Source organism: Pongo abelii, chromosome 20 (genome assembly GCF_028885655.2).
Source record: "Pongo abelii isolate AG06213 chromosome 20, NHGRI_mPonAbe1-v2.0_pri, whole genome shotgun sequence".
Lineage (NCBI taxonomy): Eukaryota > Metazoa > Chordata > Mammalia > Primates > Hominidae > Pongo > Pongo abelii.
This window is the reverse complement of record NC_072005.2, coordinates 57,172,933-57,200,309: the sequence shown is the minus strand read 5'-3', so window position 1 is coordinate 57,200,309 and position 27,377 is coordinate 57,172,933. Positions and strand designations below refer to the sequence as shown.

Here is a 27,377-nt window from a genome sequence, read left to right as displayed (position 1 = left end):
GATAGGTAATTAGGTAGTGGAGACCTCTGCTGGCCAATATGGTAGCCACTAACCGCACCTGGCTCTTCCAATTAAAATTACATAAAGCCAGAAATGTAACTCTTCTGTCTCACTTGTGATATTTCTAAGGCTGGATAGTCACACATGGCTGATGGTGGCTGGATTAACTAGTGCATATAAAACATCACTGCAGAAAGTTCAGCTGAGCAGCACTGAGTTAGACGGCCTCTGAAGAGGATGTCCCACGGAGAAAATCCAGAACTCAGGATCTTTTTTTTTTTTTCTTTGAGACAGAGTCTTGCTCTGTCACCCAGGCTGGAGTGCAGTGGTGTGATCTCAGCTCACTGCAACTTCTGCCTCCCCGGTTCAAGTGATTCTCCTGCCTCAGCTTCCCTAGTAGCTGGGACTACAGGCCCGCCCCAACATCCCCAGCTAATTTTTGTGTCTTTTTAGTAGAGATGGGGTTTCACTATGTTGGCCAGGCTGGTCGCGAACTCCTGACCTCGTGATCTGCCCGCCTCAGCCTCCCAAAGTGCTGGGATTACAGGCGTGAGCCACCGCGCCCGGCCAGCTCAGGATCTTTTGGGACGGTCTGCTCACTTCGCAGGAGAAGTGGCTGGCATGAGCAATAGGAGCCCAGAGTGGAACCAAGGCCTTCTGGTTGTTAAGTGGACTTGCTGTGTGACCTCCTGTGAGTCTCTGCCCTCTCTGAGCCTCTCACTCCTCACCTGAGATGAGGGAGTTGGCTGAGGTGATGCTGATGCCCCTCGCAGCTTTGACCTCCTGTGATTCAGGGGACTGTGTGTCAACTGGTGGCACACAGATGGCAGGGAGGGTGTGAGATGGCCACACATGGGTATGAGGCAGAGCCACAGCCCCCCAACACGCACACTGGGACACACAGAGCTCACTCATAGCCACAGAGTGGGCGTGGGTTTCCCTCTTTCCTTGTTTCTGTTTGTCTTAGCCTCGGCGCCTCCCTCCCTCTCTCTCTCTCTCCCTCTCTCTGCCTCTTTTAGCCTTGGTTTGTTACAATCTCCCTTTCCAAGCCAGCCTCTGTCCCTCCTACTCAACCCGCTTTATCTCTAGGCCTTCCTCCTTCCTCTTCCACAGTCTGGCTTCTCACATTGTCACTCTAGGTATGCACTTCCCGTTGATTTCCTCTTGCTCTGTGGCCTCTCATCCCGCCACCCCTAGCCTTCCTGGGGACATGAACCCTCTCCCCGCACCTGGGAAGCCTTCTTGGCACCTGGACCCGGGGAATCCCCACGGAAGCCATTTCCAAAAGGGATGAAAAGGGGGTGTTTCGGGCACTGGGAGAAGCCTGTATTCCAGGGCCCCTCCCAGAGCAGGAATCTGGGACCCAGGAGTGCCAGCCTCACCCACGGTACAATTAGACAGAGGGAAAGGGAGGGAGCCCGGGGGTGGGGGTAGGGGAGGGTGGAGAAGCTTCCGGACTCCTTGGGTTAAAAGGGAAGGTCCGGCCAGGGGTCCCTGGGCAGAGGATACCAGCGGCGGACCACAGGCAGGGCAGAAGCACGTCTGGGTCCCCTCCCTCCTTCCTATCGGCGACTCCCAGGTGAAGCTAGCTGCACCCCACCCGGGTTGGGGTGGATTGCGAGAGGATGGGTGGGGACCCCCGGGCCACAGGAGCCGGCTTAGAGCCTCGGTTTCTCCACCTGCGGGACGCGGAAGTCCCCCCGCTGTGAGGTTGAGAAAGAGGCTCCCACTGGCTCGGAGCCTCGGATCCCCACCCCGCGCGTGAAGGAGGGGGAAACCTCGGGCGCGGCGTGGCTGCAGCCGGGGTAGCTGGGGCGCGGAGAGCGCTCCCCTCGGGCACAGGGAGGACGGAAGGATGCCGCGAGGGGCGTCATTAGGGTAATTGTACCCATTACCGCTGTTCCAGCCCGAATCTCCCGTCTGCCAGCCCCTGGGGTTATCGGCAGCAGGTCAAAAGGGTGCTTGCGGGCTGGGGTGGCCCAGGCTAGGCGGAGGAGCACGGCGAGGTGGGGGTCTCTAACGGAGCATCTGTTTTAACCCGCCCCCGCACACACCCCAGCAGATCCTGGCCATGAGAGCCCCGCACCTCCACCTCTCCGCCGCCTCTGGCGCCCGGGCTCTGGCGAAGCTGCTGCCGCTGCTGATGGCGCAACTCTGGGGTGAGGTGGGGGGCAGAGGGCGGCGAGAGGAGCCGGTGGGAGGCACAGGCGGGAGGAGAATGTGTTCTTGTCACCAAGCCCCGCGCACCTCTCCTCCCCAGAGACCCCAGCACCCACCCAGAGCTCCGGAGCAGGGTCCGCCCCCAAATCATCTGGGGCCCGTCTTCTGGCTCGGCCCCTGGGTGTCCCGCCCCACTCAGGCCCCGTCCGATTTCTGCCACCCGGATCCTCGCTCTTCCGTGGACTCTTCGCCGCGTTCTTTCTCCTCCTCTTACACCGCCCCATCCTGGCCCCGCCCCATTTTACACTACCATGCTTTTTGTGTTTTTTTTGTTTTTTTGTTTGTTTGTTTTTTGAGACGGAGTCTCGCTCTGTCGCCCAGGCTGGAGTGCAGTGGCTCGATCTCGGCTCACTGCAAGCTCTGCCTCCCGGGTTTACACCATTCTCCTGCCTCAGCCTCCCGAGTAGGTGGGACTACAGGCGCCCGCCGCCACGCCCTGCTAATTTTTTGTATTTTTAGTAGAGATGGGTTTTCACCGTGTTAGCCAGGATGGTCTCGATCTCCTAATCTCGTGATTCGCCCGCCTCGGCCTCCCAAAGTGCTGGGATTACAGGCGTGAGCCACCACGCTCGGCCACACTACCGTGTTTTATCCTGAGTCTTGCCTTACCGCTTTTTGCTCTCTCCCCTCACTTTTTTTCTCTTTCCCTTTTCTTTTTCTTTCTTTCTTTCTTTCTTTCTTTCTTTCTTTCTTTCTTTCTTTCTTTCTTTCTTTCTTTCTTTCTTTCTTTCTCTCTTTCTCGCTTTCTTTTTCTCTTTCTTTCTTCTTTCTTGTTTTACTTTCTCTCTTATTTTTTCTTCTTTCTTTCTTTTCTTTTCTTTCTTTTTTTTTTTTTTTTTTTTTTTGAGACAGGGCCGTGCTCTGTCTCCGTGGCTGGAGTACAGTGGCCCAATCAGAGCTCACTGCAGCCTCGACCTCCTGGGCTCAAGCGATACTCAGCCTCCAGAGTAGCTGGTACCACAGGCATGCACCACCACATCCGGCTTTTTTTTTTTTTTTTGAGACAGGGTCTCACTCTGTCGCCCAGACTGGAGTGCAGTGGCCCAATCTCGGCTCATTGCAACCTCCACCTCCTGGGCTCACGCGATCCTCCCACCTCAGCCTCCCAGGTAGCTGTGACTACCGGCGCATGCCTCCGCGACTGACTATTTTTTTGTTGTTGTTTGTTTGTTTGTTTTTGTAGATACTGGGTCTCGCTGTGTGGCCCAGGCTGGTCTTGAATTCCCGAGCTCAAGCGGTCCCACCGCCTCGGCTTCCTAAAGTGCTGGGATTACAGGCGTAAACCACTGCGCCCCACCCCTCTCCCGGTTTTCAATCCCGTTTTGTTATTCCCACCCCTTCTTCTCCCCGATCCCCGAGTTCTATCCCCGCTCCTTTACCTCCCCGCCGCGTTCAATCCCCGCCCCTCTATGGACCAGCGGCGTTCTAGCCAGCTCTCCAGGCGCGCTGCGTTCAGTCCCTGCCCTCCAGACCCACCCTATTCTGTCTCATTACTCCACGCTACCCTATCCCAGCTTCCTTCCACTTTCACGCGCTTCTTCTCCTCCCATTCCCTTCGGTGCACGCGAAACCCCCAATATTTCCCTACCACCCTCGCGTTCTGGCTGCGTCCCCCGTCCCCGAACGCAGTCCAGTCCCAAAGCCCAGCTCCGACCCCAAACCCAGCCCCTGCCCTTGGTGCTCTGATCCCGTCCCCTTTCTTTCTCCAGCCGCAGAGGCGGTGCTGCTCCCCCAAAACGACACGCGCTTGGACCCCGAAGCCTATGGCGCCCCGTGCGCGCGCGGCTCGCAGCCCTGGCAGGTCTCGCTCTTCAACGGCCTCTCGTTCCACTGCGCGGGTGTCCTGGTGGACCAGAGTTGGGTGCTGACGGCCGCGCACTGCGGAAACAAGTAGGAGGAGATCCATCCCCGAGGACGCCACGGGGGGCTGTGGAGGCGGCCTCCAGGGAGGAGCGGGCAAGGCGGGGGCTCTCGGAACTCCCACAGCTGGAGGTGCGGTCCCTGGTGTCCTTCCAGCAGGAGGAGAGACCGGGCTTGCGCTGTGGCCGCCAGGGGGCGGTGTGGTCCTTCTCCTCATTTCTGGGCCTGTCACCCCTGTCCCGCTGATTCTCCTTGAGCTCTAGGAGGAGGTGGTTGCCTGCAACGGATAGAAGCCAGGGTCCGGTGTGGTCAGGAACTTAGAACTAAAGGAAAAGGTTCACTTCGTGAGTCCCCAATGAAGGAGGAAGGGCTGGGTATTACCACAGAGAAAATGTGGAGTAGGGCCGGGCTCGGTGGCTCACGCCTGTAATCCCAGCACTTTGGGAGCCCGAGGCGGGTGGATCACCTGAGGTCAGGAGTTCAAGACCAGCCTGGCCAACATGGTGAAAACCTTTCTCAACTAAAAATAAAAAAAAAAAAATTTAAAAAGGCTGGGTGTGGTGGCAGGTGCCTGTAATCCCAGCTACTCAGGAGGCTGAGGCAGGAGAATTGCTTGAACCTGGGAGGTGGAGGTTGCAGTGAGCTGAGATTGCGCCATTGCATTCTAGCCTGGGTGACAAGAACGAAACTCTGTTTCAACAAAAAAGAAAATGTGAAAGGCTTACCTAGGTGTCCAGGCCCCCAGCCCTCCTCAATTCCTGCAGATCCTCAGAGCTCAAACAACTGATTCCTCCTCCCCATGTCCACTGAGGTCCCCTTCTCCCCCAAGGCCCTCTTCCCTCAGACCCCTCCTATCTCCCGGCCCTGGTATCTGCCCTCACGCCACTGCCCGCCCCCTTTCCCAGTCCCTATGAAGGGTTTGCCTTCACATGCCTCTTCCTTCCCCCAGGCCACTGTGGGCTCGAGTAGGGGATGACCACCTGCTGCTTCTTCAGGGCGAGCAGCTCCGCCGGACCACTCGCTCTTTTGTCCATCCCAAGTACCACCAGGGCTCAGGCCCCATCCTGCCAAGGCGAACGGATGAGCATGACCTTATGTTGCTGAAGCTGGCCAGGCCCGTAGTGCCGGGGCCCCGCGTCCGGGCCCTGCAGCTTCCCTACCACTGTGCCCAGCCCGGAGACCAGTGCCAGGTGGCCGGCTGGGGCACCACGGCTGCCCGGAGAGGCAAGAGCTGGGGCTCTGAGGCCGGAACCTCAGGAGGAGGGGGCTGAGGGCCTGAACCCCTGGGTCTGAGGAAGGATGGGCTGGGGACTGGACTCCTGGATCTGAGGGAGGAGGGGCTGTGGTCCTGGATGCCTGGGTCTGTGAGTCTGAGGGGAGGAGTGGCTGTGGTCCTGGATGCCTGGGTCTGTGAGTCTGAGGGGAGGAGGGGCTGGGGGCCTGGACTCCTGGGTCTAAGTGGGGAGGGGCTGGGGCCAGGATTCTTGAGTCTGAAGGAGGAGGGGCTGGGGCTTAGATAGAAACAGTCTTGCATCTGGACTCCTGGCTCCCCAAGGATTGGGGGCTGGACCCAGGGATTACTGGCATATTCTCCCTTCAGTGAAGTACAACAAGGGCCTGACCTGCTCCAATGTCACTATCCTGAGCCCTAAAGAGTGTGAGGTCTTCTACCCTGGCGTGGTCACCAACAACATGATATGTGCCGGACTGGACCGGGGCCAGGACCCTTGCCAGGTAGGGTCTGAACAGGGAGAGTCTCTGACTCCTGGGAGGGAGGACAGGGAGGTTATGGAAAAAGGGCAGCCCCTGTGCCCACTCCCCAACTCCATTCCCAAACCCATCCTTGACCCCAACTCTTACCCAGACCTAACCTCCTCCTCATCCCTATCCTCAATCCCATTTCCATCCTAACCCCACCCCATTCCCATCTCCAAGCCCATCTTCATCCCCTCACCTTCCATGAACTACAATCCCAACCCCAGTCTCACTGCGTCTTCATTCTCATCCCCCAGCCCAACCTCCCATAACCTGAAGTCCACCTCCATTCCTACCTTCCAGTCTCATACCTAATTCCAACCCCATCCGATCCTCGTCTTTATCCCAACCCAATCCCTTCCTTCCCCACCACTGCCCCAGATCCCAAAGTGACAGCTCTCACGTTGGCACATTTATTTGATCTCTCCTTCCTGCCACCCCCAGAGTGACTCTGGAGGCCCCCTGGTCTGTGACGAGACCCTCCAAGGCATCCTCTCGTGGGGTGTTTACCCCTGTGGTTCTGCCCAGCATCCAGCTGTTTACACCCAGATCTGCAAATACATGTCCTGGATCAATAAAGTCATACGCTCCAACTGATCCAGATGCTACGCTCCAGCTGATCCAGATGTTATGCTCCAACTGATCCAGATGCCCAGAGGCTCTGACGTCCATCCTCTTCCTCCCCAGTCGGCTGAACTCTCCCCTTGTCTGCACTGCTCAAACCTCTGCCGCCCTCCACACATCTAAACATCTCCCCTCTCGCCTCATTCCCCCACCCATCCCCATTCTCTGCCTGAACTGAAGCTGAAATGCAGGAAGTGGTGGCAAAGGTTTATTCCAGAGAAGCAAAGAAGCTGGTCATCGCCCAGCCTCTGAGAGCAGTTACTGGGGTCACCCAACCTGACTTCCTCTGCCACTCCCCGCTGTGTGACTTTGGGCAAGCCAAGTGCCCTCTCTGAACCTCAGTTTCCTCATCTGCAAAATGGGAACAATGACATGCCTACCTCTTAGACATGTTGTGAGGAGACTATGATATAACATGTGTATGTAAATCTTCATGGTGATTGTCATGTAAGGCTTAACACGGTGGGTGGTGAGCTCTGACTAAAGGTTACCTATTGTCATGATCTGACCACATCCCGGTGAGAGCATGTGTCCAGGAAAGAAGTGCACAGGGTAGCCCCCAATCCCAACCTTCCATCCCCATCCCTTAGGGATGATGGAAGAATCATTTTCTCCACCCTAGTTTCAAGACCCAGGAACCATCTTTTAACCACTTCCTTCTCATCTCCCACTGTTTCCCACTTCTGGTTCCACCCAACACCAGTTCCTCCTGTCTTGGCAGGGGCTAGGCTGCCCCTGAGTCATATAGCACCTTCTCTGCCTTCATGGGGCCACTGGATCTCAAGGGACCTCACCTTGCTTCCATCCCAACCTCTAAGACCAGAGGGCGGAGGGGGTAGTGAAGATTGGGGAACTCTTGCCACCTCAACTGCCCAGTTTGTGCCAAGAAACCTCCCTCTGACATTTAGGGGAAAATCTTTGGTTTGTCTGTTATTAATTGGCTGTGAGATTTTCGTCCTGAAAACTTGGGAGGAGGAATTGTTTGACTCTCCCTGAAATTGGGGGAGGGGAGGGGAGTTAATACACAGAATCCAGGTAAAGCTAATAGAAGTTTGAGTGTCCGCTGGGTGTGGTGGCTCACGCCTGTAATCCTAGCACTTTGGGAGGCCGAGGAAAGCAGATCATCTGAGGTCAGGAGTTCGAGACCAGCCTGGCCAAAATGGCGAAATCCCATCTCTACTGAAAATACAAAACCTAGCCAGGCGTGGTGGCAGGCGCCTATAATCCCATCTACTTGGGAGGCTGAGGCAGAAGAATCACTTGAACCCGGGGGGCGGAGGTTGCAGTGAGCCGAAACTGCACCATTGCACTCCAGCCTGGATGAAAGAGCGAAACTCCATCTCAAAAAAAGAAGTTTGAGTGTCTCAGCTTATCCTGAACTTTGAAGCAGTAACATAAGCTAGCTGAATATAGGCACAACAGAAATTGCCCAGCATGGGGTTTTTTTGTTTGTTTGTTTGTCCTTTCAGTTACCAATTTATGGAGCATCTATTATGTGCCAGGCCCAGTGCTGGGTGCTGGGGACATACGTAAGGGTGATCACAAGGTCCCTCCCCCTGCAAAGCCCACAGGAGGTTGATGTACAAGGTCTGAGCACAGAGTCTGGTACACAGCTCCCTTCCGTGGCATCTTTCCTATTCTGCCTCCATTAGCACACCCAGGAAATGTCAGTCAGGCATATCAGCTGAGTTTGTCATCCAAAGATCAGAAGCGAGGTCAGTGGAAATTTGAAAACTCGATTCATTTTTAAAGGCAACTCACCCATCCCTTTAGTCACTCCACAATGTTTATCGAGCCACGTCTTATGCCAGGCCTCAAAGATGAATCAGACCAGGCACTACCCTCAAGGAGCTGCTAGTTAGGTCGGGGAGACAGGCCAGCCTTACATTCCTGTCATTCAGGTCTCCACTCAAAAGTCACCTCCTCCGGGAGGCCGTCCTGAATTGCCCAGGCTATAGGAGTCCACTTTTGGTCATCCAGTCCTGATGCTCTGTTTATTTTTTTTAATAGCACCTATTATACCTGAAATTATCTCATTTATGTTTACTAGATAATGGTCTACGTCACCCTTCCCCACAAATTCCGTGAGGCCGGTGATTCAGATATTTGTTCACTGTGATTTTCTAAGCACCTGTATTGTGCCCGGCACACAGAAGTCACCCCCGTTGCTGTGTGAACACATAACACAAATAGATCAGTGCTGTAACAGAAGGGGGTATGGGGTGCACCACACCAAGTCCACAGGCTGTGCCTGAAAGAGTCAGGAAAGGCTTCTCAATGAGGGGAAATTTGTGCAGGGGTTTAAAGGATAAGTAGAAGTTCACCAGGTAGAGAAGGAAATGCATTTCAATCACTTTGCTGTATGACTTTGAGCAAATTACTTGAATGCTCTCTCTTCCTCAGTTTCCACTCTGTGAAATGGAGACACCTGCTTAATTAGACTCTCGTGAGAGTTAAATGAGATAGGCCGGGCACAGTGGCTCACACCTGTAATCCCAGAACTTTAGGAGGCTGAGGTGGGTGGAATGCTTGAGCTCAGGAGTTTAAGATCAGCCTGAGCAACATAGTGAAACCTCGTCTCTAATAAAAAAAAAAAAAAAATTAGCCCCGCATGGTGGTGCACACCTTGTAGTCCTAGCTACTCAGGAGGCTGAGGCAGGAGGAATTCTTGAGTCCAGGAGGTTGAGGCTGCAGTGAACTATGATCATGCCACTGCACTCCAGCCTTGGCAACAGAGACCCTGTGTCAAAAAACAAAAAATAACAACAACAACAAAAGGATAATTAAATGAGATAATATACATGCAAAGTTTACCTAACACCAGGCACTGAGAACACAGTCAATAAAGGTAGCTATTAAAATGCTCCTTTTTTTATTTTTATTTTTCTTTTAAGAGTCTTGCTCTGTTGCCCAGGCTGGAGTGCAGTGGCACGATCTAGGCTCACTGCAACCTCTGCCTCCTGGGTTCAAGCAATTCTCCTGCCTCAGCCTCCCGAGTAGCTGGGATTACAGGCCGCCTGCCACCAAGCCTGGCTAATTTTTGTTTTTTTAATAGAGTCGGAGTTTCACTATGTTGGCCAGGCTGGTCTTGAACTCCTGACCTCAAGTGATCCACCCGCCTTGGCCCCCCAAAGTGCTGAGATTACAGGCGTGAGCCACCGCGCCTGGTCTGAAATGCTCTTAATAGCAGTTAAGGTGGCACTTAGCACATAGTGGATACCCAGTCCCCGATCTCAAGGACTTCCCTGTCTGGAAAGGGAGTGAGACAACTGCAGGCAAGGGTGAAATGAGCTATGATAAAGGCACCGCAGGTTTCTGCAGGGGATGAAGAGACATTGAACATTTACCATGTGTCAGACACTGTTGTGCTTCATGTGTGTAAATTTGCTTAATCCCCCCAACAACCCTCATTATTACTGCTACTTAACAGAAGGAGCAGGCCAGGTGCGGTGGCTCACACCTGTAATCCCAGCACTTTGGGAGGCTGAGGCAGGTGGATCACGAAGACAAGAGTTCGAGACCAGACTGGCCAACATGGTGAAACCCCGTCTCTACTAAAAGTACAGAAATTAGCCAGGCGTCTTGGCGCACGCCTTTAGTCCCAGCTAATTGGGAGGTCGAGGCAGGAGAATTGCTTGAACCCGGGAGGCGGAGGTTGCAATGAGCTGAGATCGCGCCACTGTACTTCAGCCTGGGTGACAGAGAAATATTCCTTTTTGGAAAACAAACAAACAAAAAACAGATGGAGCAACTGAGAGAGGTCTTGTGACTTGCCCAAAGCCACACACCTCATCACTAATCACACCTAATCATTGAGATTTGGACACACATGATTCAGTTCCAGAGTCCATGCTCCAAACCATGATGACATAGTGAGAGAACATTCAAGGGGAGCCCAGACCCAGCTTCATAACCAGGCCTGTGGGCAGGAGAAAGTGGATGGGATTTTAAGTGCCCAGGGGAGGCAAAGATGGACTCTGCCTGAGGAACTCAGAGATTTCCTGAGGAGGGAGCATTGAGGTTGGGTGTTGAAGGATGAGTGGAAGTTCACCAGGAAAAGAAGGATATGGAGAAAGACATTCACTCATTCAATGAACATCTCCTGAGGACTTCTGCAAGCCCTGTTCCGCCTGGAACAGGGTGATGCGGGGACACAGAGATGAGTCAGACCTGGGCCCAGCCCTCCAGAAGCTGTCCACCTGGTGAGAAGGAATGATGAGGAGAGAGGCAGGGAGGATGGGGTGATGGAAAGGACAATGGGGTAGGGGGCAGGGAGATGGATGAAAAAAATATGTAGCAAATGTTCTCAGGATTTGGCAAAGATCAGGATGTATTAAGAGAGAGCACAGGGCACTTGCTACCTGGAAGGTTGGGCACCTGGGTCCTTGGGTAGTGGAGCTGTGCGAAAGGGGGCAGGTTGTGACAAGAGTGGGTTAATCCAGATGGAACCAGATTTCTCAACATTCTAGGAGAGGGCCTTGTCCTTGTGGGAAGAGGCCCAAATCCCCAGGGCAGGGAAGGTTCTGCGAGGTGTGTAAACCTGTGTAGCTGCCTGTGGTCTCTGCCTCGCTCCACCTGGACTTCCCTCAATCTTTCTCGTGTTCTCTCTCCTCCTCCCACTCCTCCTCTCATCTTGGGTCCTTCTGTGCCTGTACCTCTCTCTCTTTGTATCTTTTGCTCTTGTGTCTGAGTCCTGACTCTGTGTCCCACCCCTAGCCTCCTTTCCGGGCGGGTCCCCCTGCACGTCCCTCCAGCCTACCCTGGGAGGTTGGTCTCTGCACACCACTGCTTTATCCAAAATAAACCTGCAGCACCCCAGGACCTTAGGCCTCAAGGATCTTCCTCCTTTTCCAGGACACAAAAATTCTGTATCTTGTAGCCTAAGGTGATGAGGAATGAGGGCTACCACTCTGAAGACCCCAGAGGAGGTGCCCACAACCTCTCCACACCCCCAGCACTCCTCCTCCATTCAGTCAAGCTCTGGCCCAGCAAGCCACCAGTTCATCCAAAAGGGGGGTTCCCTTGCACTTACCTCCTCTCCCAAGGCCCCTGTCACAGCCCCAGGGCTTCCCCCTCCCCCAGGGACATTTCCCAACCCCGATTAATCACAGGGGCGGCCCCATGAAGGAGGAAGGAGATGGCATGGCTTACCATAAAGAAGCACTGGATGCCGGGTGCACGTTCCAGGATCCAGGTGCCCAGGGGTCATGAAGCTGGGACTCCTCTGTGCCCTGCTCTCTCTGCTGGCAGGTGAGGCTCCTGGGCTGGCTGCTCCTTCACAACTCTACTAAGGTCATCTTGCTCTTCCCTCCCGTCCCAGGCTTCTGCCTCCTGCCCTCTAGGCTTCTCAGCATCCTCTCCCTGCCCTCCCAACCTGCTCTTTGCTGACCCCTTTGTCCCTCGTCCCCACCCCAGGGCATGGCTGGGCAGACACCCGTGCCATCGGGGCCGAGGAATGTCGCCCCAACTCCCAGCCTTGGCAGGCCGGCCTCTTCCACCTTACTCGGCTCTTCTGTGGGGCGACCCTCATCAGTGACCGCTGGCTGCTCACAGCTGCCCACTGCCGCAAGCCGTGAGTGACCTGGGCTGGCCACGCTGGGGGGGCGGAGGCTGGGGGTCAGGAGAGGGTGAGGGGTGCTATAGGCCACGCTGGCGGGGGGCGGAGGCTGGGGGTCAGGAGAGGGTGAGGGGTGCTATAGGCCAGAAGCGCAGAGCCCCCACTTCTGATACCACAAGTTCAACTCTTAGAATTAGGAAGGGTAGCCTCCCAAATCCTAAAATTCTAGAGACCGACAATATCTCATTTGAGGAGTCTAAGATTTGAAACTTAGGCTGTTCGAATCCGAGACTGACCCAGAGAAATCCAGAATCGTAGAATCCTACAATGTTGAATTTATGAAATTCTGCAATAGCCTCAGCAGATTCTAGAATCATAGATTCACAGACTATTAGAATCTTAGCAGTCTGGGACAGCACTGCCCGGAGGAATTCTGATGCCAGCCACGTGTATAAGTTTAAATTTCTAGTGGACACATTTTAAAAATAAGGAATGAGTAAAATTAATTCTAATAGATTTAACTTGACATACCCAAAAACTTATTTTGACATTTAATCAATTTTTAAATAAGTATGAATGGTACAGTTTACTTTTGTTTTGGTACTAAGCCTTTGAAATCTGTTCTGTATTTTACACATATAGCCTGTTACAAAATGGACTAGCCACATTTCAAGTGTTCAATAGCCATAATGGCTAGTGTGATCCTAGAATCTTAAATTCAGAGCTATCTAGATTCATTGAATATTGAAACTCACAGTACTAGAATCTTTGATTCACAGTATCCTAGAATATTGAGATTCCGATAATTCTGTAGTCTTAAACTATTTGAATCCCAGACTCTTAAATTTCTAAGGTTATAGATTTATAGCATGATGACATTCTAGTCTTTTTTTTTTTTTTTTTTTTTTTTTTTTTTTTTGAGACAGAGTCTCCCTCTGTCGCCCAAGCTGGAGTGCAGTGGTGCAATCTCAGCTCACTGCAACCGCCGCCTCCCGAGTTCAAGCAATTCTCCTGCCTCAGCCTCCTGAGAAGCTGGGATTACAGGTATGCGCCACCATGCCAGGCTATTTTTTTTTTTTTTGTATTTTTAGTAGAGACTGGGGTTTCACCATATTGGCCAGGCTGGTCTTGAACTCCTGACCTTGTGATCTGCCAGCCTCGGACTCCCAAAGTGCTGGGATTACAGGCATGAGCCACCGCGCCCGGCCAAAATTCTAGTCTTTCTGTCCCAGAACATTAAAATTCTAGGTTCAAATCTTAGATTTAATTCAGATAATGTTAGAATCCTGGAGTTTTTTGATCTAGGGGAATCTGGAATGTTAGAATCTTGGATTCATAAAACTCTAAACCTTGAGCCTCTAGATTCTAGAATCATGGATAATAGTGTGTCAGAATCTGAGAATTCTAGAATCTTAGATTCTGGGCATTCTAATAGTATCCTGGAATCCACCTGCTGCAGGAATCCTCTCTCCATTGCCTCTGAAAAGTGACCATCCATACTGTTCCAATTTTCTTCCCTCCATGAATAAAGCACTGATTCTGGTAAGAGATGCTGTGTGGGAATTTCCCATCATGCATTGCTCCATGATGGGACCTCCTTTAACTTAAGCCTATACATCAGACTGGGAGAACGATGTTCAGATTTCAGCCGAAAGTGAAGCAGGAGAAATGCAGAGATATGAAGGTGGAAGAGAGTCAGAAGCAGCGGAAGAGTAGGGGGATGAGGGGATGTAGGGGTGAGGACTACTTTTCCAGATCCAGAGCCAAGACAGCAAGAATGACAGAGAGAGACAGACACAGATGTTTCTGGTTCCCCAACCCTGAATTCGCAGTCATTAGCCTGCTGCCTAATGTCAGAGGTCAGAGGCTGGGGAATGGGCTTGTCAACCCCGAAAGGATCCCAGCTGTCTAGGGCATGGACGAGAAGTGGAACAAGTGCACTGAGACTATGGCGAGGGCTTAAGGTTAGACACCAGGAAGACATGCATTGAAGGGTGAAGGATATGATAGACAGGAAAAGCTGAGGCCAGAGATGACCCCCAATTTGGGGATTTTCCATATCCCATCCCCTTTCATACACATGCACACATATACACACACACCACTCAGACATACAGAGCCGCTCCCACAGAAGCCACCAGACCTGTGGGGGCAGGGGTGGGGCTGTTGTTATGCGGTAGGTGGGGTCCCCCGTGCCCACACCGTTCCTAGGGATCCAAGTCACCACCAAGGCTCCAGGTGAGTACGGAGGAAGGTGGCTCACTCAGCCTGGGACTAGGAGTGGGTGCTTTGTGGGGAGAGCTACAAAGATGGAGACACACAAAACATCAGAGTGGGGAGCAGGGACCCAGAGGAGGTGTGTGCCTGGCTTAAAATCACAGTACCCTGGGCCAGACATAGATGACGAGGGTGCAGAGAGGGTGTGTGACTTGTGGAGGGTCACACAGCTGTCTGATGGACAGGAAAAGAGGGCTGGGGCTGAAAGGACGTTTACCTTCCCCGCAGCCTGACCTCTGAGTCCTGTCGCAGCAGGTATCTGTGGGTCCGCCTTGGAGAGCACCACCTCTGGAAATGGGAGGGTCCAGAGCAGCTGTTCCGGGTTACGGACTTCTTCCCCCACCCTGGCTTCAACAAGGACCTCAGTGCCAATGACCACAATGATGACATCATGCTGATCCGCCTGCCCAGGCAGGCACGTCTGAGTCCTGCTGTGCAGCCCCTCAACCTCAGCCAGACCTGTGTCTCCCCAGGCACGCAGTGTCTCATTTCAGGCTGGGGGGCCGTGTCCAGCCCCAAGGGTATGACCTGGCCCAGAACTCTCTCTGAAACTTCATGCCCGGGATCTGGCTCCCTCATCCCTCTGTCTCTGCCTTTTCATCTCTGTCTTCTCCTTTTCTCTCTCCTCTCTCTCTCTGTCAGTCTATCTATCTGCCAATCGATATATTTAATCAAATATAAGATACTAGCATTTTTAAGATGTGCCATTATTTCATGAACTGCGAAGAAGGGGAAGAAGAAGGAGGAGGAGAAGAAGAAAAAAAGGAGGAGGAGGAGGAGGAAAGATCCCATTAGATCCCATTGATTATATAACACCATTTTCTGGAAGACACATTCTAATTTCAGAGGGTTTGTTTGTTTATCTGTTTGTTTTTGAGACAGGGTCTCGCTTTGTTGCTCAGGCTGGAGTGCAGCGGTGTGATCACAGCTCACTGCAGCTTTGAACTCCTGGGCTCAAGCGATCCTCTTGCCTCAACCTCCTAAGTAGCTGGGATTACAGACTTGCACCACTACATCCCACACCCGGGTCATTTTTATTTATTATTATTATTATTATTATTATTATCTTTTTTTGTATTTTTAGTAGAGACAGGGGTTTCACCATATTGGCCAGGCTGGTCTCAAATTCCTGACCTTGTGATCTGCCCGCCTCGGACTCCCAAAGTGCTGGGATTACAGGCATGAGCCACGGCGCCCGGCCAAAATTCTAGTCTTTTTTAAATCTAGTCATATCTTAGATTTAATTCAGATAATGTTAGAATCCTGGAGTTTTTTGATCCAGGGGAATCTGGAATATTAGAATCTTGGATTCATAAAACTCTAAACCTTGAGCCTCTAGATTCTAGAATCATGGATAATAGTGTGTCAGAATCTGAGAATTCTAGAATCTTAGATTCTGGGCATTCTAATAGTATCCTGGAATCCACCTGCTGCAGGAATCCTCTCTCCATTGCCTCTGAAAAGTGACCATCCATACTGTTCCAATTTTCTTCCCTCCATGAATAAAACACGGATTCTGGTAAGAGATGCTGTGTGGGAATTTCCCATCATGCATTGCTCCATGATGGGACCTCCTTTAACTTAAGCCTTATGATAAAAATTTTTATTATTTTTAGCAAAGATGAGGTCTTGCTATGTTGTCCAGGCTGGTCTCAAACTCCTGGCTTCCCAAAGTGCTGAGATTACAAGTGTGAGCCACTGTACCTGGCCCAGAGATGTTTACATGTGAAATGCGTTCATTTTAGAATGGGAATAAGACCATGTCTCTCAGAGTCACGGATCACTGACCCATTAGCCAAATTGGGTCAGTGGATCGGAAAAACAGTCTGAATTTGTTGCTGCCAATATCTAAAACTTCGAAAGTTTTATACAAAAGCCAGGTTTCTGGATTCACTTGAAAAAGTTTGAAGAACTCACATTCCCAAAATAGCAAGCATTGGGCTGAGTCAATGGAGGCTGCTCCCTTCAGCCAAGATAAGTTCTCTGATTCACTCTGTCTCCCAGGCTGGAGTGCAGTGACCAGTCTCGGCTCACTGCAACCTCCACCTCCCAGGTTCAAGTGATTCTCGTGCCTCAGCCTCCCGAGTAGCTGGGATTACAGGCGACTGTCACCATGCCCGGCTAATTTTTGTATATTTAGCAGAGACAGGGTTTCACCATGTTGGCTGGTCTGGTCTCAAACTCCTGACCTCAAGCGATCCGCCGGCCTTGGCCTCCAAAATGCTGGGATTACAGGCGTGAGCCACGGTGCCCGGCCAGCCTCTCTCTCTTCTTGGCCCTCTTCCTCCTTGTCCCTATTTGTTTCTCTTGCGTGCTATGACTGTCTCTCTGTCCACCGTCTCTTGTCTCTATCTTTGAGAGTCCTAAATGTGGCTCCATGGGTCCTTTGGAAAAGCTGCAGGGAGGACTCAGGGTGGTGGGGTGCTGAGTGTGTCAGAGACAGTTGCAGATCCTTGACAGTTCTCTTCCCTGACAGCGCTGTTTCCAGTCACACTGCAGTGTGCCAACATCAGCATCCTGGAGAACAAACTCTGTCACTGGGCATACCCTGGCCACATCTCGGACAGCATGCTCTGTGCGGGCCTGTGGGAGGGGGGCCGAGGTTCCTGCCAGGTGAGACCTTACTCTGGGGAAAATGAGGCTGTTCTGCCAAGTTTTCTAGGATTTAGGGGAGCAGAGGGGTCGGCCCCCAGCCTTCCTGGATCAAAATGAGAAGGAGACTGGGATACCTGGTTTCTGGGAGAGGACGGGACCAGGGCCTGGACTCCTTAGTGTAAAAGAGAAAAGGTCTGGAGGTCCAGACTTCTGAATCTGCAGGAGGAGTGGGCTGGGCGTCCAGAGTCTGAGTCCTGGGGGAGGAGGAGGTTAGGTCCTGCGGGGAGGTGGGGGCTCTGAGCTTTTACTCCTGGGTCTGAGGAAGGAGAGGCTGGAGATGGGGGACTCTCGGATGTTGGAGGAGGAAGAGGCTGGGGCCTTTCTGGGAAGGAGGAAGTGGCCCGTGTAATTGTCATGAACAGAGTGGCCTAACAGTTCCTCTGCCCTTCTCTCGCGTACAGGGTGACTCTGGGGGCCCCCTGGTTTGCAATGGAACCTTGGCAGGCGTGGTGTCTGGGGGTGCTGAGCCCTGCTCCAGACCCCGGCGCCCCGCAGTCTACACCAGCGTATGCCACTACCTTGACTGGATCCAAGAAACCATGGAGAACTGAGCCTGCGCGCCACGGGGGCACCTTGGAAGACCAAGAGAGACCGAAGGGCACGGGGTAGGGGGTTCTTGTAGGGTTCCAGCCTCAATGGTTCCCGCCCTCTGCCACCAGCTGCCCTGAGACTCCCCTCTGGACACTGAGACTCCGCCCCGAGGCTCCGCCCCCTCACGAGGTCAAGCAAGACACATTCGCGCCCCCTCAGAACGGAGCAGGGACACGCCCTTCAGAGCCCGTCTCTATGACGTCACCGACAGCCATCCCCTCCCTCTCGGAACTGCACAGCCTGTGGCTCCGCCCCAAGGAACCACTTATACAAAATAGCTCCGCCCCTCGAAATTTTGCCCAATGGGACTTCCCCTCGGGACTCCACCCCTTGTGGCCCCGCCTCCTTCACCAGAGATCCCGCCCCTCGTGATGTCAGGGGCGCAGTAGCTCCGCCCACGTGGAGCTCGGGCAGTGTAGAGCTCAGCCCCTTGTGGCCCCGTCCTGGGCGTGTGCTGGGTTTGAATCCTGGCGGGGACCTGGGGGGAAATTGAGGGAGGGTCTGGATACCTTTAGAGCCAATGGATGATTTTTCAGTAAACGCGGGAAACCGCACCTTCTTTCTGCCTGAGCTGTGAGATGAGTGGAGGGCAAACGGGTGGGCGGTGAAGGGCAGATGAGGGAACCGGTACCGCCTTGCAACTCCCCCTTAAACCCCTAGTAAGTCCTGCCTGAAGTCTCTGTCCATCAGCCCTATTGCGGCAAGACTCCTGGGTTCTGCTTGGGTTGGTCTTGCCGCCTCCAGGGGAAGGGGAAACCAGGTCACAGTGCCTCCCAAACCTGCCCTCCCAGATCCCGGACCTCTCAGGGGACAGCGGGCGGGGCCTGATCCACCCTCTGGTTTCTGACCCTAGAAGACCTGCCTTTCTTCGGTTCCCGGTTACTGGCAGCAGCCGCCTCCTCCCACAAAAGATCAGGTTCCAAGCTTCTCCTTTTTAAAGTACTTAGAATTTAGCCCCCAGCTCTCTCCTCCCTCACACCCAGGAATCCAGGCCCCCAGCCCCTCCTCCCTCAGACCCAGGAGTCCTGGCCCCTAGCAGCCTCCTCCTCCCTCAGACCCAGGAGTCTCAGCCCCTAGAAGCTCCCTCCTCCCTCAGACCCAGGAGTCTGGGCCCCCAGCCCCTCCTCAGTCAGACCTAAATCCCAGGTCCCAGCCCCTCCTCTCTTAGATTTAGGAGTCCAGGCCCCCAGCCTCTCCTCCCTCAGACCCAGGAATCCAGGCCCCCAGCCTCCTCCCCTCTCAGAACTAAAATCTTGGCCCCCAGCCCTTTACGTTTCAGATCCTAGAGTCTCAGCACCGAGTCCCTCCTCTCCCTAGCCTCAGGAGTCTGAGATTCCAGCCCCTCCTCCCTCAAGATTTCACGTTCAGTACCCTCCGCCCCTTCTCACTCACACCCAGTGTTCCAGTTCCCAGAAGCTCCCCAGGCTCTCTAGTGCAGGAGGAGAAGGAGGAGGAGCAGGAGGTGGAGATTCCCAGTTAAAAGTCTCCAGAAACGTGTGCCAGGCAGAGAGAACTGAAGTACTGGGGCCTCCTCCACTGGGTCCGAATCAGTAGGTGACCCCGCCCCTGGATTCTGGAAGGTGAGGTGCAGAGGTACTCAGACACAGACATCAGGCCCCGGACCCTCCTTCTCCAGATTCCAGGACCCCAGCCTCAGATGCCCTTCTCTCTCGAGATCCAGCAGTCTGGACCCCGGCTTCCTCCTCTCCCAAATTTAGGAGTCCCAGCTCCCAGCTCGCTGTCCCCTCAGACCCAGACATCCAGGACTCCCTCCTCCCTTGGAATGTAGGAATCCAGTCCCCTAGCCTCCCGCTTCCTCCAGAGAAGCCCAGAACAGCCCCAGATACTCTCAGCTCCCTCCCCAGTGCCAAAATCCAGAACTGGGAGCTCTGGCTCCTCCTTCCTGTTTACCGGCCCCGCCCTCCCCATCTCCCAGACCTCACCATGGGACGCCCCCGACCTCGTGCAGCCAAGACGTGGATGTTCCTGCTCTTGCTGGGGGAAGCCTGGGCAGGTGAGGAGGGTTGCGGAGGCCTCCGGAGGGGAGGGGTCTGAAGGCAGCAGTGGCACTGGGGAGTCTGTGGGAATGTCGCGGTGGTTATGTGGGTGCGTGTGCACGGATGTGAAGAGTGTGATACGGTGCAGGAGCCTCTGTGGGCTTTCCTCAGGGTGGATAGAGACAAGAAACAGGTAGCAGCAGGTAGGAGTAGGTTCCGTGATGCTGTAAATTGTCTGAATAGCTACATCCTGTTGGGGGCTGCTTGCTTGTGGGCATAGATTCACCTGGGAGTACACGGGGCCTGTAGACTCATGTGGAAGCATGTGGGGGCATTCTTGGGTGTGTGACTTTTGTATGATGACACGTGCGCTGAAATGAGTGTCCCTGTGTGGCAGCGTGTGGATGCCTGGACCTCCTCACTAAGTTGTATGCGGAGAACTTGCCGTGTGTCCATTTGAACCCACAGTGGCCTTCCCAGTCCTTGCACTGCCCCAGAGCGTGGCGATTCAACCCTCTCCCTCCTGCTGCAGGACACTCCAGGGCACAGGAGGACAAGGTGCTGGGGGGTCAAGAGTGCCAACCCCATTCGCAGCCTTGGCAGGCGGCCTTGTTCCAGGGCCAGCAACTACTCTGTGGCGGTGTCCTTATAGGTGGCAACTGGGTCCTTACGGCTGCCCACTGTAAAAAACCGTGAGTGGATGATGGGGGCAGAGGTCGGCTGGGGCTTAAGGAAAGAGGGGGCTGGGGTTTCAACTCCGGAAGGAGAGAGCTGAAGACTGGACTCCTGGGTCTGAAGGAAGAGGGGGCTGGGGGCAATACCCCTGCCTGGATCCCAAACTATCCCCGCCGTTACAGGAAATACACAGTACGCCTGGGAGACCACAGCCTACAGAATAAAGATGGCCCAGAGCAAGAAATACCTGTGGTTCAGTCCATCCCACACCCCTGCTACAACAGCAGCGATGTGGAGGACCACAACCATGATCTGATGCTTCTTCAACTGCGTGACCAGGCATCCCTGGGGTCCAAAGTGAAGCCCATCAGCCTGGCAGATCATTGCACCCAGCCTGGCCAGAAGTGCACCATCTCAGGCTGGGGCACTGTCACCAGTCCCCGAGGTAGTGGGCTTGTCCACTAATGGGAGGGAGAGGAGGAGCTGGTTGGCCCAGTGGAACCCAAGCTATTGGCAAAGCTTGGTCCCCCAGAGGGAGACAAAGAAGGGAAAGTGATCATGATGTTGAGATTCACAAGCGGGAGTCATATTAGAAGCCTCGAAGATCAGACTACTAACAAGAGTGGTGAGAGAAAGAGAACCAACTAGCAGATTGTTAAGCAGGGCTAGAAAAGCCCCTCCTGTATGGCAGAGAGCACTATCCTATGAGACCCTTGGTTGTATAGGATTTTATATAATCTTAACACACTTGGGATATTTGGACTTCTCAGAGGCCCAGGAAAACAGGCTCCTAAGCACCTTCTCCCCCACCTCCCTTTTTTTTTTTTTTTTTTTTTTTTTGCGGGGGGACACAGTTTCACTCAATCGCCCAGGCTGGAGTGCAGTGCCATGATCTCAGCTCACTACAATCTCTGCCTCCTGGGCTCAAGCGATTCTCGAGCCTCAGCCTCCAGAGTAGCAGGGATTACTGGCACCTGCCACCACACGAGCTAATTTTTGTATTTGTTGTAGAGACAGGGTTTCACCATGTTGGCCAGGCTGGTCTCGAACTCCTGACCTCAAGTGATCTGCCCGCCTTGGCCTACCAAACTGCTGGGATTACAACCATGAGCCACCGCCCCCGGCCTTTTTCTCCTTCTTGAACCCAGGAAACCTGGGCCCTGGTCCCCTCTTCCCTCAGACCTGGGAGTCTAGGCCCTTCTTCTCCCAGGACCCAGCAGTCCTAGCTCCCTCTTGACTCTGGACCCCAAAATCTGGACCTCCAATGAAGCTGTCCCTTTGGGACTCCAGAGTCCAGACAGCCCCTCGCCTTCCTTCACAGTGAAAACATTGGGACTCAGCTCAGAGAGTCAAGGAGCTTCTCCAGGAAGTGGCAAAGTCAGCATTCAGGTCCCTGCCTGCCTCACTCCTGCTCTGAATGCTTTGGATGAGACAGTTTGCGGCTGTGGAAACACACATGCTTGCAAATCAAGTAGATCAGTTCAAACTATGGCTCTGCCCCTTCTCCCTGGGCAAATTCCTTTCCATCTCTGAGCCTCACTTTCCTCATCTGCAGAATGGGAATCATTAACCAATAGATTTTTTAGCTACGTGAGGGTTCAGATTACATCAGTTTTCTTCATTATGTTCTCCTAATGCTCAGAATGGTGCCTGCTACATGGTAGATGCTCAATAAATATTTGTTGAATGGATGGCTGGATGAATAAATAATGAAATGAATGAATGAATCTCTCCTTCAAAGCGCTGTTGTGAGGATTAAATGAGATTATGAGCATATTGCTTTTGGCACGTAGAGATGCCAGATGGAAGTTTTTCCCCTCAAAGAGGGTTTGGAGAAGTCTATTCCTCAAAAGAGGTTAATAAAAAAGATCAATTCCACCTTCAATCATTAATTCAACTCTGATTTACTGAGCACCTAGTATGCCCCAGGTGCTGTTGCAGGCGCTGGATATACAGCTGTGAGCAAACCGTACAAAGTCCTTGTCGTTAGGGAGTTGCAAGCTAGGTGGGAGAAATAGACAATAAACAAATACACATAAAATAAAATATTAGGTAGAGTTAAGTGCTTTAAGGAAATATTGTGGAGCATAAAAGGATAGGGAGTAATGGAGGGATGGTATTTTTTAATTTGAGTGGTCAGGGAAGACTTCCAGGAGGAGGTGACACTTGGAAGGAGCAGGATTTAGCACAGATTGAGGACCCGGCTGTCTGAGGGCAGGAAGACTGGAAAGAGAGGGTCAGAGGTATCAAAAAGGGGCACCTCCAAGTAACCCCCAGCCCCTTGATTTGAAAATGGCTCAGGGCAAGAAAAAACATGTGAGATCTGAGGGCCCCTCTCTAGATGGAGAAAGCACAATAGCAGCAAGTACAGCTTCATTTAATGTGGTGAGAAGGATGTCCCCTGTGCACAGTGTCAGAAAACTCCCCCATGCAGCTGGAAAACTCCCCATTACATCCTGGAAAGAAAGGGGGTTAGATCCAGTCAGGGATGGAGGCAAAGGGCTGTTCTCTCAGGGAAACTTACAACCTCTTCCCCCTCAGAGAATTTTCCTGACACTCTCAACTGTGCAGAAGTAAAAATATTTCCCCAGAAGAAGTGTGAGGATGCCTACCCAGGGCAGATCACAGATGGCATGGTCTGTGCGGGCAGCAGCAAAGGGGCTGACACGTGCCAGGTAAGCAATTTCTGAAATCCTTCTCCTCACACATCCCTCATTGCCCTCTAGAGGTTCAAGGCTTGGATGGGGGTGGGGGTGGTAAGGGGAGTGACCCCAAAGACTTAGCACCCGGAGTGGTCGCCCCTATCTCTACGGATTGGGAGCTAGGTTCAGAGAAGGCCAAACTCTCTCTGAAAGTCACACCGCATAGGGATTAGGAGCATTGAATTGTTGCTGCTGTTTTCTTTCGAACCCTTACCTACAGGATGGGATGCAGAGTTGGGGGCTATAGAGGGTGGCATAGATGTCCAGCAAGGAGAGAGTCTAAGGCTAGAGGTTAGACGAGTTCCCTGCTCTCTGGTTCCCAGCATTACATCGTGGAATTTGTGCCGACTTTACCACCGGCCCGGTGGTCAGCCACTTTTCTTTGAGACCGGGCTAGAATCCCAAGGCTGGTTCCCTTCTCCTGTGATTGGTTCCTTGGGAGACAATGGTGTCTTCCCAGTTGGCTGGAGTAAATGGTGCCATTGACTTCAGTGCCTCCTCAATGAGCTCCAATCCCTTTCTCTTGGGATTTGTCATAGATATAACTCTCCCTTCTAACTGCAACTTCGTTGTTCCTAGCACTTCCCCCTGGCTTTGTCCGCTTCCTGGAAGCCCCACCACCTTTGCCAATGACTGGTCCTTAAAGACAATGCTTTCTTCCCCATTGGCCAAGAATGGAGTCATTTCCATCAGCGATACTGCCATGAAAGCCAGTCTCTCTGGATTGTTCCATAGGGACAGTGGTCTCGTCCACAAATATTTCAGCCATGGTCCCTTGGGGATATGGTGTGTGTGTGTGTGTGTGTGTGTGTGTGTGTGTGTGTGTGTGTGTGTGTGTCCACAAGAATCTTGACCCTTTCTTCTATGTTTGGCAACTGCAATCAATGATGCCTTCACTATTGGCCAGGAATGGAAGAAACTTCAGCTCAGTCCTCTCCAAGTAATCCCTACTGTCTTCTCTCTGGATTGGACCCTCGAGAACTCTTTTTTTTTTTTTTTTTTTTTTGAGACAGGGTCTCGCTCTGTCCCCCACACTGGAGTGCAGTGGCACAATCTTGGCTCACTGCAGCCTCTGCCTCCCGGGTTCAAGCAATTCTTCCACCTCAGCCTCCCGAGTAGCTGTGATTACAGGCGTGCACCACCACACCCAGCTAGTTTTTGTATTTTTAGTAGAGGCGGGGTTCCACCATGTTGGCCAGGCTGGGCTGGAACTCCTGACTTCAAGCGATCTGCCCGCCTCGGCCTCCCAAAGTGCTGAGATTGCAGGCGTGAGCCACCAAGCCTGGCTGGGATTTCATTCTTTCCCCTCTTCTGTCAGTATTTTGACCACTACCCTTAGACACCATGTCTGTCGGTACATGGAAGCCCCAAGCCCTGTCCTGACTGGTCTCAGGGGACAATGCTTTTACCCCCGTTGGCTGCAGGGGACCAGTCATGCTAAAGAACTGGTAAAACGCTGGGACAGCAGGAAAAGGGATGTTGTGGACACCTCAGATGCAAGGCTGTTCTCATTCTCCCTATCTAGGGCGATTCTGGAGGCCCCCTGGTGTGTGATGGTGCACTCCAGGGCATCACATCCTGGGGCTCAGACCCCTGTGGGAGGTCCGACAAACCTGGTGTCTATACCAACATCTGCCGCTACCTGGACTGGATCAAGAAGATCATAGGCAGCAAGGGCTGATTCTAGGATAAGCACTAGATCTCCCTTAATAAACTCACAACTCTCTGGTTCCTTGCCTGTCTGTGTTTTGGCCCTGTGGGGAGGGCTGGATGGGGATGCAGGATTGTTCCTGCTGGCAGGCTAGGTGGGGATGTGCAGAAACCAAGTTCTCATGGTCACTTTGGCCATCACCACTGCCTAAAATGATCCCTTGTTTTCCGGAAGAACTTAGGTAAGAGCTTTCTTTCAGGGGAGAAAATACATACAAAGGTTTTCAAACATTCAGCGGGCTGGTATGTGAAAGACAGTTTTGAAAGAGTTTGTGTTTTGTTTTACTGAACAAAGTGTCACAAGCTTTGGAGGTAAAATTTTCCCCCTTAAAAAAAAATAATTGGCCAGGTGCGGTGGCTCAAGCCTGTAATTTCAGCACTTTGGGAGGCCGAAGCAGATGGATCACCTGAGGTTAGGAGTTCGAGACCAGCCTGGCCAATATGGCAAAACCCCGTCTCTACTAAAAATACAAAAATTAGCGGGGTGTGGTGGCGGGCATCTGTAAACCCAGCTACTCAGGAGGCTGAGGCAGAAGAATCGCTTGAACCCAGGAGGCGGAGGTTGCAGTGAGCCAGGGATCACGCCATTGTACTCCAGCCTGCGTGACCAGAGCAAGACTCGGTCTCAAAATAAATAAATAAATAAATTAATTAATTAATAATAATAATTGTGCCAGATATGGTGGCTCATGCTTGTAATCCCAGCACTTTCACAGGCTGAGGTGGGAGGATCACTTGAGCCCAGGAGTTCAAGACCAGCCTGGGCAACAATGTAAGACCTCACCTCTATTTTTATTTTTTAAAAAATGACAAAAGAAGAAAAGGGAAAAAATTGGGAGATATGCATAGAAAAGAGTGCAGAAAATATATGAACAGCTTAAATATTCACAAATGAACAACCATGAAACCACCACTCGGGTCAAAAATCTTGAGAGCTCCCAAAAGTCCAGATAGAACTCTTTCTCACAGCCTAGAGCCATCTAGTGGTGTCTGCTGTGGTAGAAGGAAATGAGTGGTGTGTCCAAATTGAAGTGTGAAGCAAAGGGCATTTGGGAAAGTTTTCATTAAAGCAAAGGCTTAACATAACTTGTTTTAGGGAAAGATGAGTGTGGAGGCGGTAGTTATTACAAGGTTATAGTCACTCTTCTAGTGGTGCAGGCCAGGTGGGCCCAAAACTGGAGCTTAGCCAGGGAGGGTTCCTGGCTTTGTCCAGGAAATAATTCAAGGGCAACCCAGTGGTGCTAGTGACTTTTTTTGAAACAGTACTGCACAGTAGCAGAGGCACTGCTCCTTGCAGAGCAGGGCTACCCCATAGGCATTGAGCACAAAGTAGCAGCTCAGGGCCAGTTCTGTAGTCATATTTAGTCCCATGTTCAATTACATGCAAATTAAGGGTGGGTTATTCAGAAATTTCTAGAAAAGGGCTGATAAATTTTGGGTGCTGTCATGGCAGTGGTAAACTGTCATGGTGCTGGTGTGCACATCTTATGGAGACGTGCTTTTGGTGCCTTTTCCCTGTTCCAGCTGTCTTCAATCTAGTCCAGTGTTAAACCCCGCCTCCTCCTTCACTAGGATCTCTCAGAAAATAGTCTCATGAAAGAGAATCTGATTCGTCTAGCTCACCTTTTCTTCTTCAGTCACATCATTGGTCACTGAATGGCCAATCATTTGATGGCATCCCAGTCTGGTGACCAAATCTTAGCCAATCAGTGGCTACTTAGAGTCATGTGATACGAAACGTGGCCACTTGGTGCTATGGGAAGGCAATTCTCCACCAGGGGCGTGGGTGTGTGAGATACCTTGCGTTCATCAATCTCCCTGAAGCTTTATGACAGTTCCCCCGTACCAGAAATCCTGAGGGAGGCTTTCAAGCATGGCATTAAACTTCTGATGCCAGGGATGCATTTCGGGGGACATCTCAACTCAAAGAATTGTTTTATAATTTTTATTATGGAAAATTTCAAACACATGCAAAATAGAATAACATAATGTGTTTTCATATACCACCATCCAACTTCAATAATGAATGCAGGGTCCAGTGCAGTGGCTCACGCCTGTAACCCCAGCACTTTGAAAGGCCGAGGCACGAAGATTGCTTGAGCCCAGGCATTCAAGACCAGTCTGGGCAACATAGGGAGACTCTGGTCTCTACAAAAGATTAAAAAATTAGCCGGGTATGGTGGCATGCGTCTGTGGTCCCAGCTACTCAGGAGGCTGAGGTGGGAGGATCACTTGAGCCTGAGAGGTTGAGACTGCAATGAGCTATGATTGTACCACTGCACTCCAGCCTGGGTAACAGAGTGAGACCCTATCTCAAAAAAAAAAGTTAATGCAAAACCAATTATTGTTTCACCTATACTCCCACCACACACTTCCCTAATGCCGGAATATTTTGAAGCAATCTCAGTCGCCACAACATCTCATTCTTAAATATTTTATTATGCATTTTTAAAACAGGGGATGGCAAATTACAGCTGTTGGACCAAATCTCCTGAGCTAAATTTGTTGTTGTTGTTGTCATTGTTGTTGTTGTTGTTGAGATGGAGTTTCGCTCTTGTTGCCCAGGCTGGAGTGCAATGGCGTGATCTCAGTTCACTGCAACCTCCGCCTCCCTGGCTCAAGCAATTCTCCTGCTTCAATCTCCTGAGTAGCTGGGATTACAAGCATGCACCATCACGCCCGGCTAAAATTTTTTGTATTTTCAGTAGAGACAAGGTTTCTCTATGTTGGTCAGTCAGGCTGGTCTTGAACTTC

General features: G+C 52.2%; 3 protein-coding genes across 8 annotated transcripts; all 3 read left to right on the top strand.

Moving 5' to 3' along the window:
* Positions 1 to 979: 979 nt before the first annotated feature.
* KLK10 (kallikrein related peptidase 10) lies at positions 980 to 8,495 on the top strand. 3 transcript variants are annotated; one of them, XM_009232966.4, is made up of 6 exons: positions 980 to 1,139; positions 2,060 to 2,159; positions 3,930 to 4,110; positions 5,030 to 5,304; positions 5,681 to 5,814; positions 6,280 to 8,495. In XM_009232966.4, the coding sequence occupies exons 2-6, from the start codon at positions 2,072 to 2,074 to the stop codon at positions 6,430 to 6,432; spliced, it is 831 nt and encodes a 276-aa protein (XP_009231241.3). In that variant the 5' UTR covers positions 980 to 1,139; positions 2,060 to 2,071; the 3' UTR covers positions 6,433 to 8,495. The 3 variants fall into 3 exon arrangements, with proteins under 3 accessions (XP_009231241.3, XP_002829676.4, XP_002829677.3); XM_002829630.6 differs by lacking the exon at positions 980 to 1,139 and adding an exon at positions 1,346 to 1,387; XM_002829631.6 differs by lacking the exon at positions 980 to 1,139 and adding an exon at positions 1,497 to 1,579 and having other exon boundaries at positions 2,063 to 2,159.
* Positions 8,496 to 11,621: 3,126 nt separating this feature from the next.
* KLK9 (kallikrein related peptidase 9) lies at positions 11,622 to 18,098 on the top strand. The gene is made up of 5 exons (XM_009232964.3): positions 11,622 to 11,709; positions 11,875 to 12,031; positions 14,549 to 14,814; positions 16,770 to 16,906; positions 17,350 to 18,098. The coding sequence occupies exons 1-5, from the start codon at positions 11,667 to 11,669 to the stop codon at positions 17,497 to 17,499; spliced, it is 753 nt and encodes a 250-aa protein (XP_009231239.2). The 5' UTR covers positions 11,622 to 11,666; the 3' UTR covers positions 17,500 to 18,098.
* Positions 17,900 to 24,881, top strand: KLK8 (kallikrein related peptidase 8). Of its 4 annotated transcripts, XM_054541060.2 has the most exons (8): positions 17,902 to 17,997; positions 18,393 to 18,455; positions 18,938 to 19,119; positions 19,476 to 19,553; positions 20,069 to 20,228; positions 20,394 to 20,656; positions 22,753 to 22,886; positions 24,439 to 24,881. In XM_054541060.2, the coding sequence occupies exons 4-8, from the start codon at positions 19,484 to 19,486 to the stop codon at positions 24,592 to 24,594; spliced, it is 783 nt and encodes a 260-aa protein (XP_054397035.1). In that variant the 5' UTR covers positions 17,902 to 17,997; positions 18,393 to 18,455; positions 18,938 to 19,119; positions 19,476 to 19,483; the 3' UTR covers positions 24,595 to 24,881. The 4 variants fall into 4 exon arrangements, with proteins under 4 accessions (XP_054397036.1, XP_054397035.1, XP_054397037.1 ...); XM_054541061.2 differs by lacking the exon at positions 18,938 to 19,119 and having other exon boundaries at positions 17,900 to 17,997; XM_054541062.2 differs by lacking the exons at positions 17,902 to 17,997; positions 18,938 to 19,119 and adding an exon at positions 18,110 to 18,198.
* Positions 24,882 to 27,377: the final 2,496 nt, after the last annotated feature.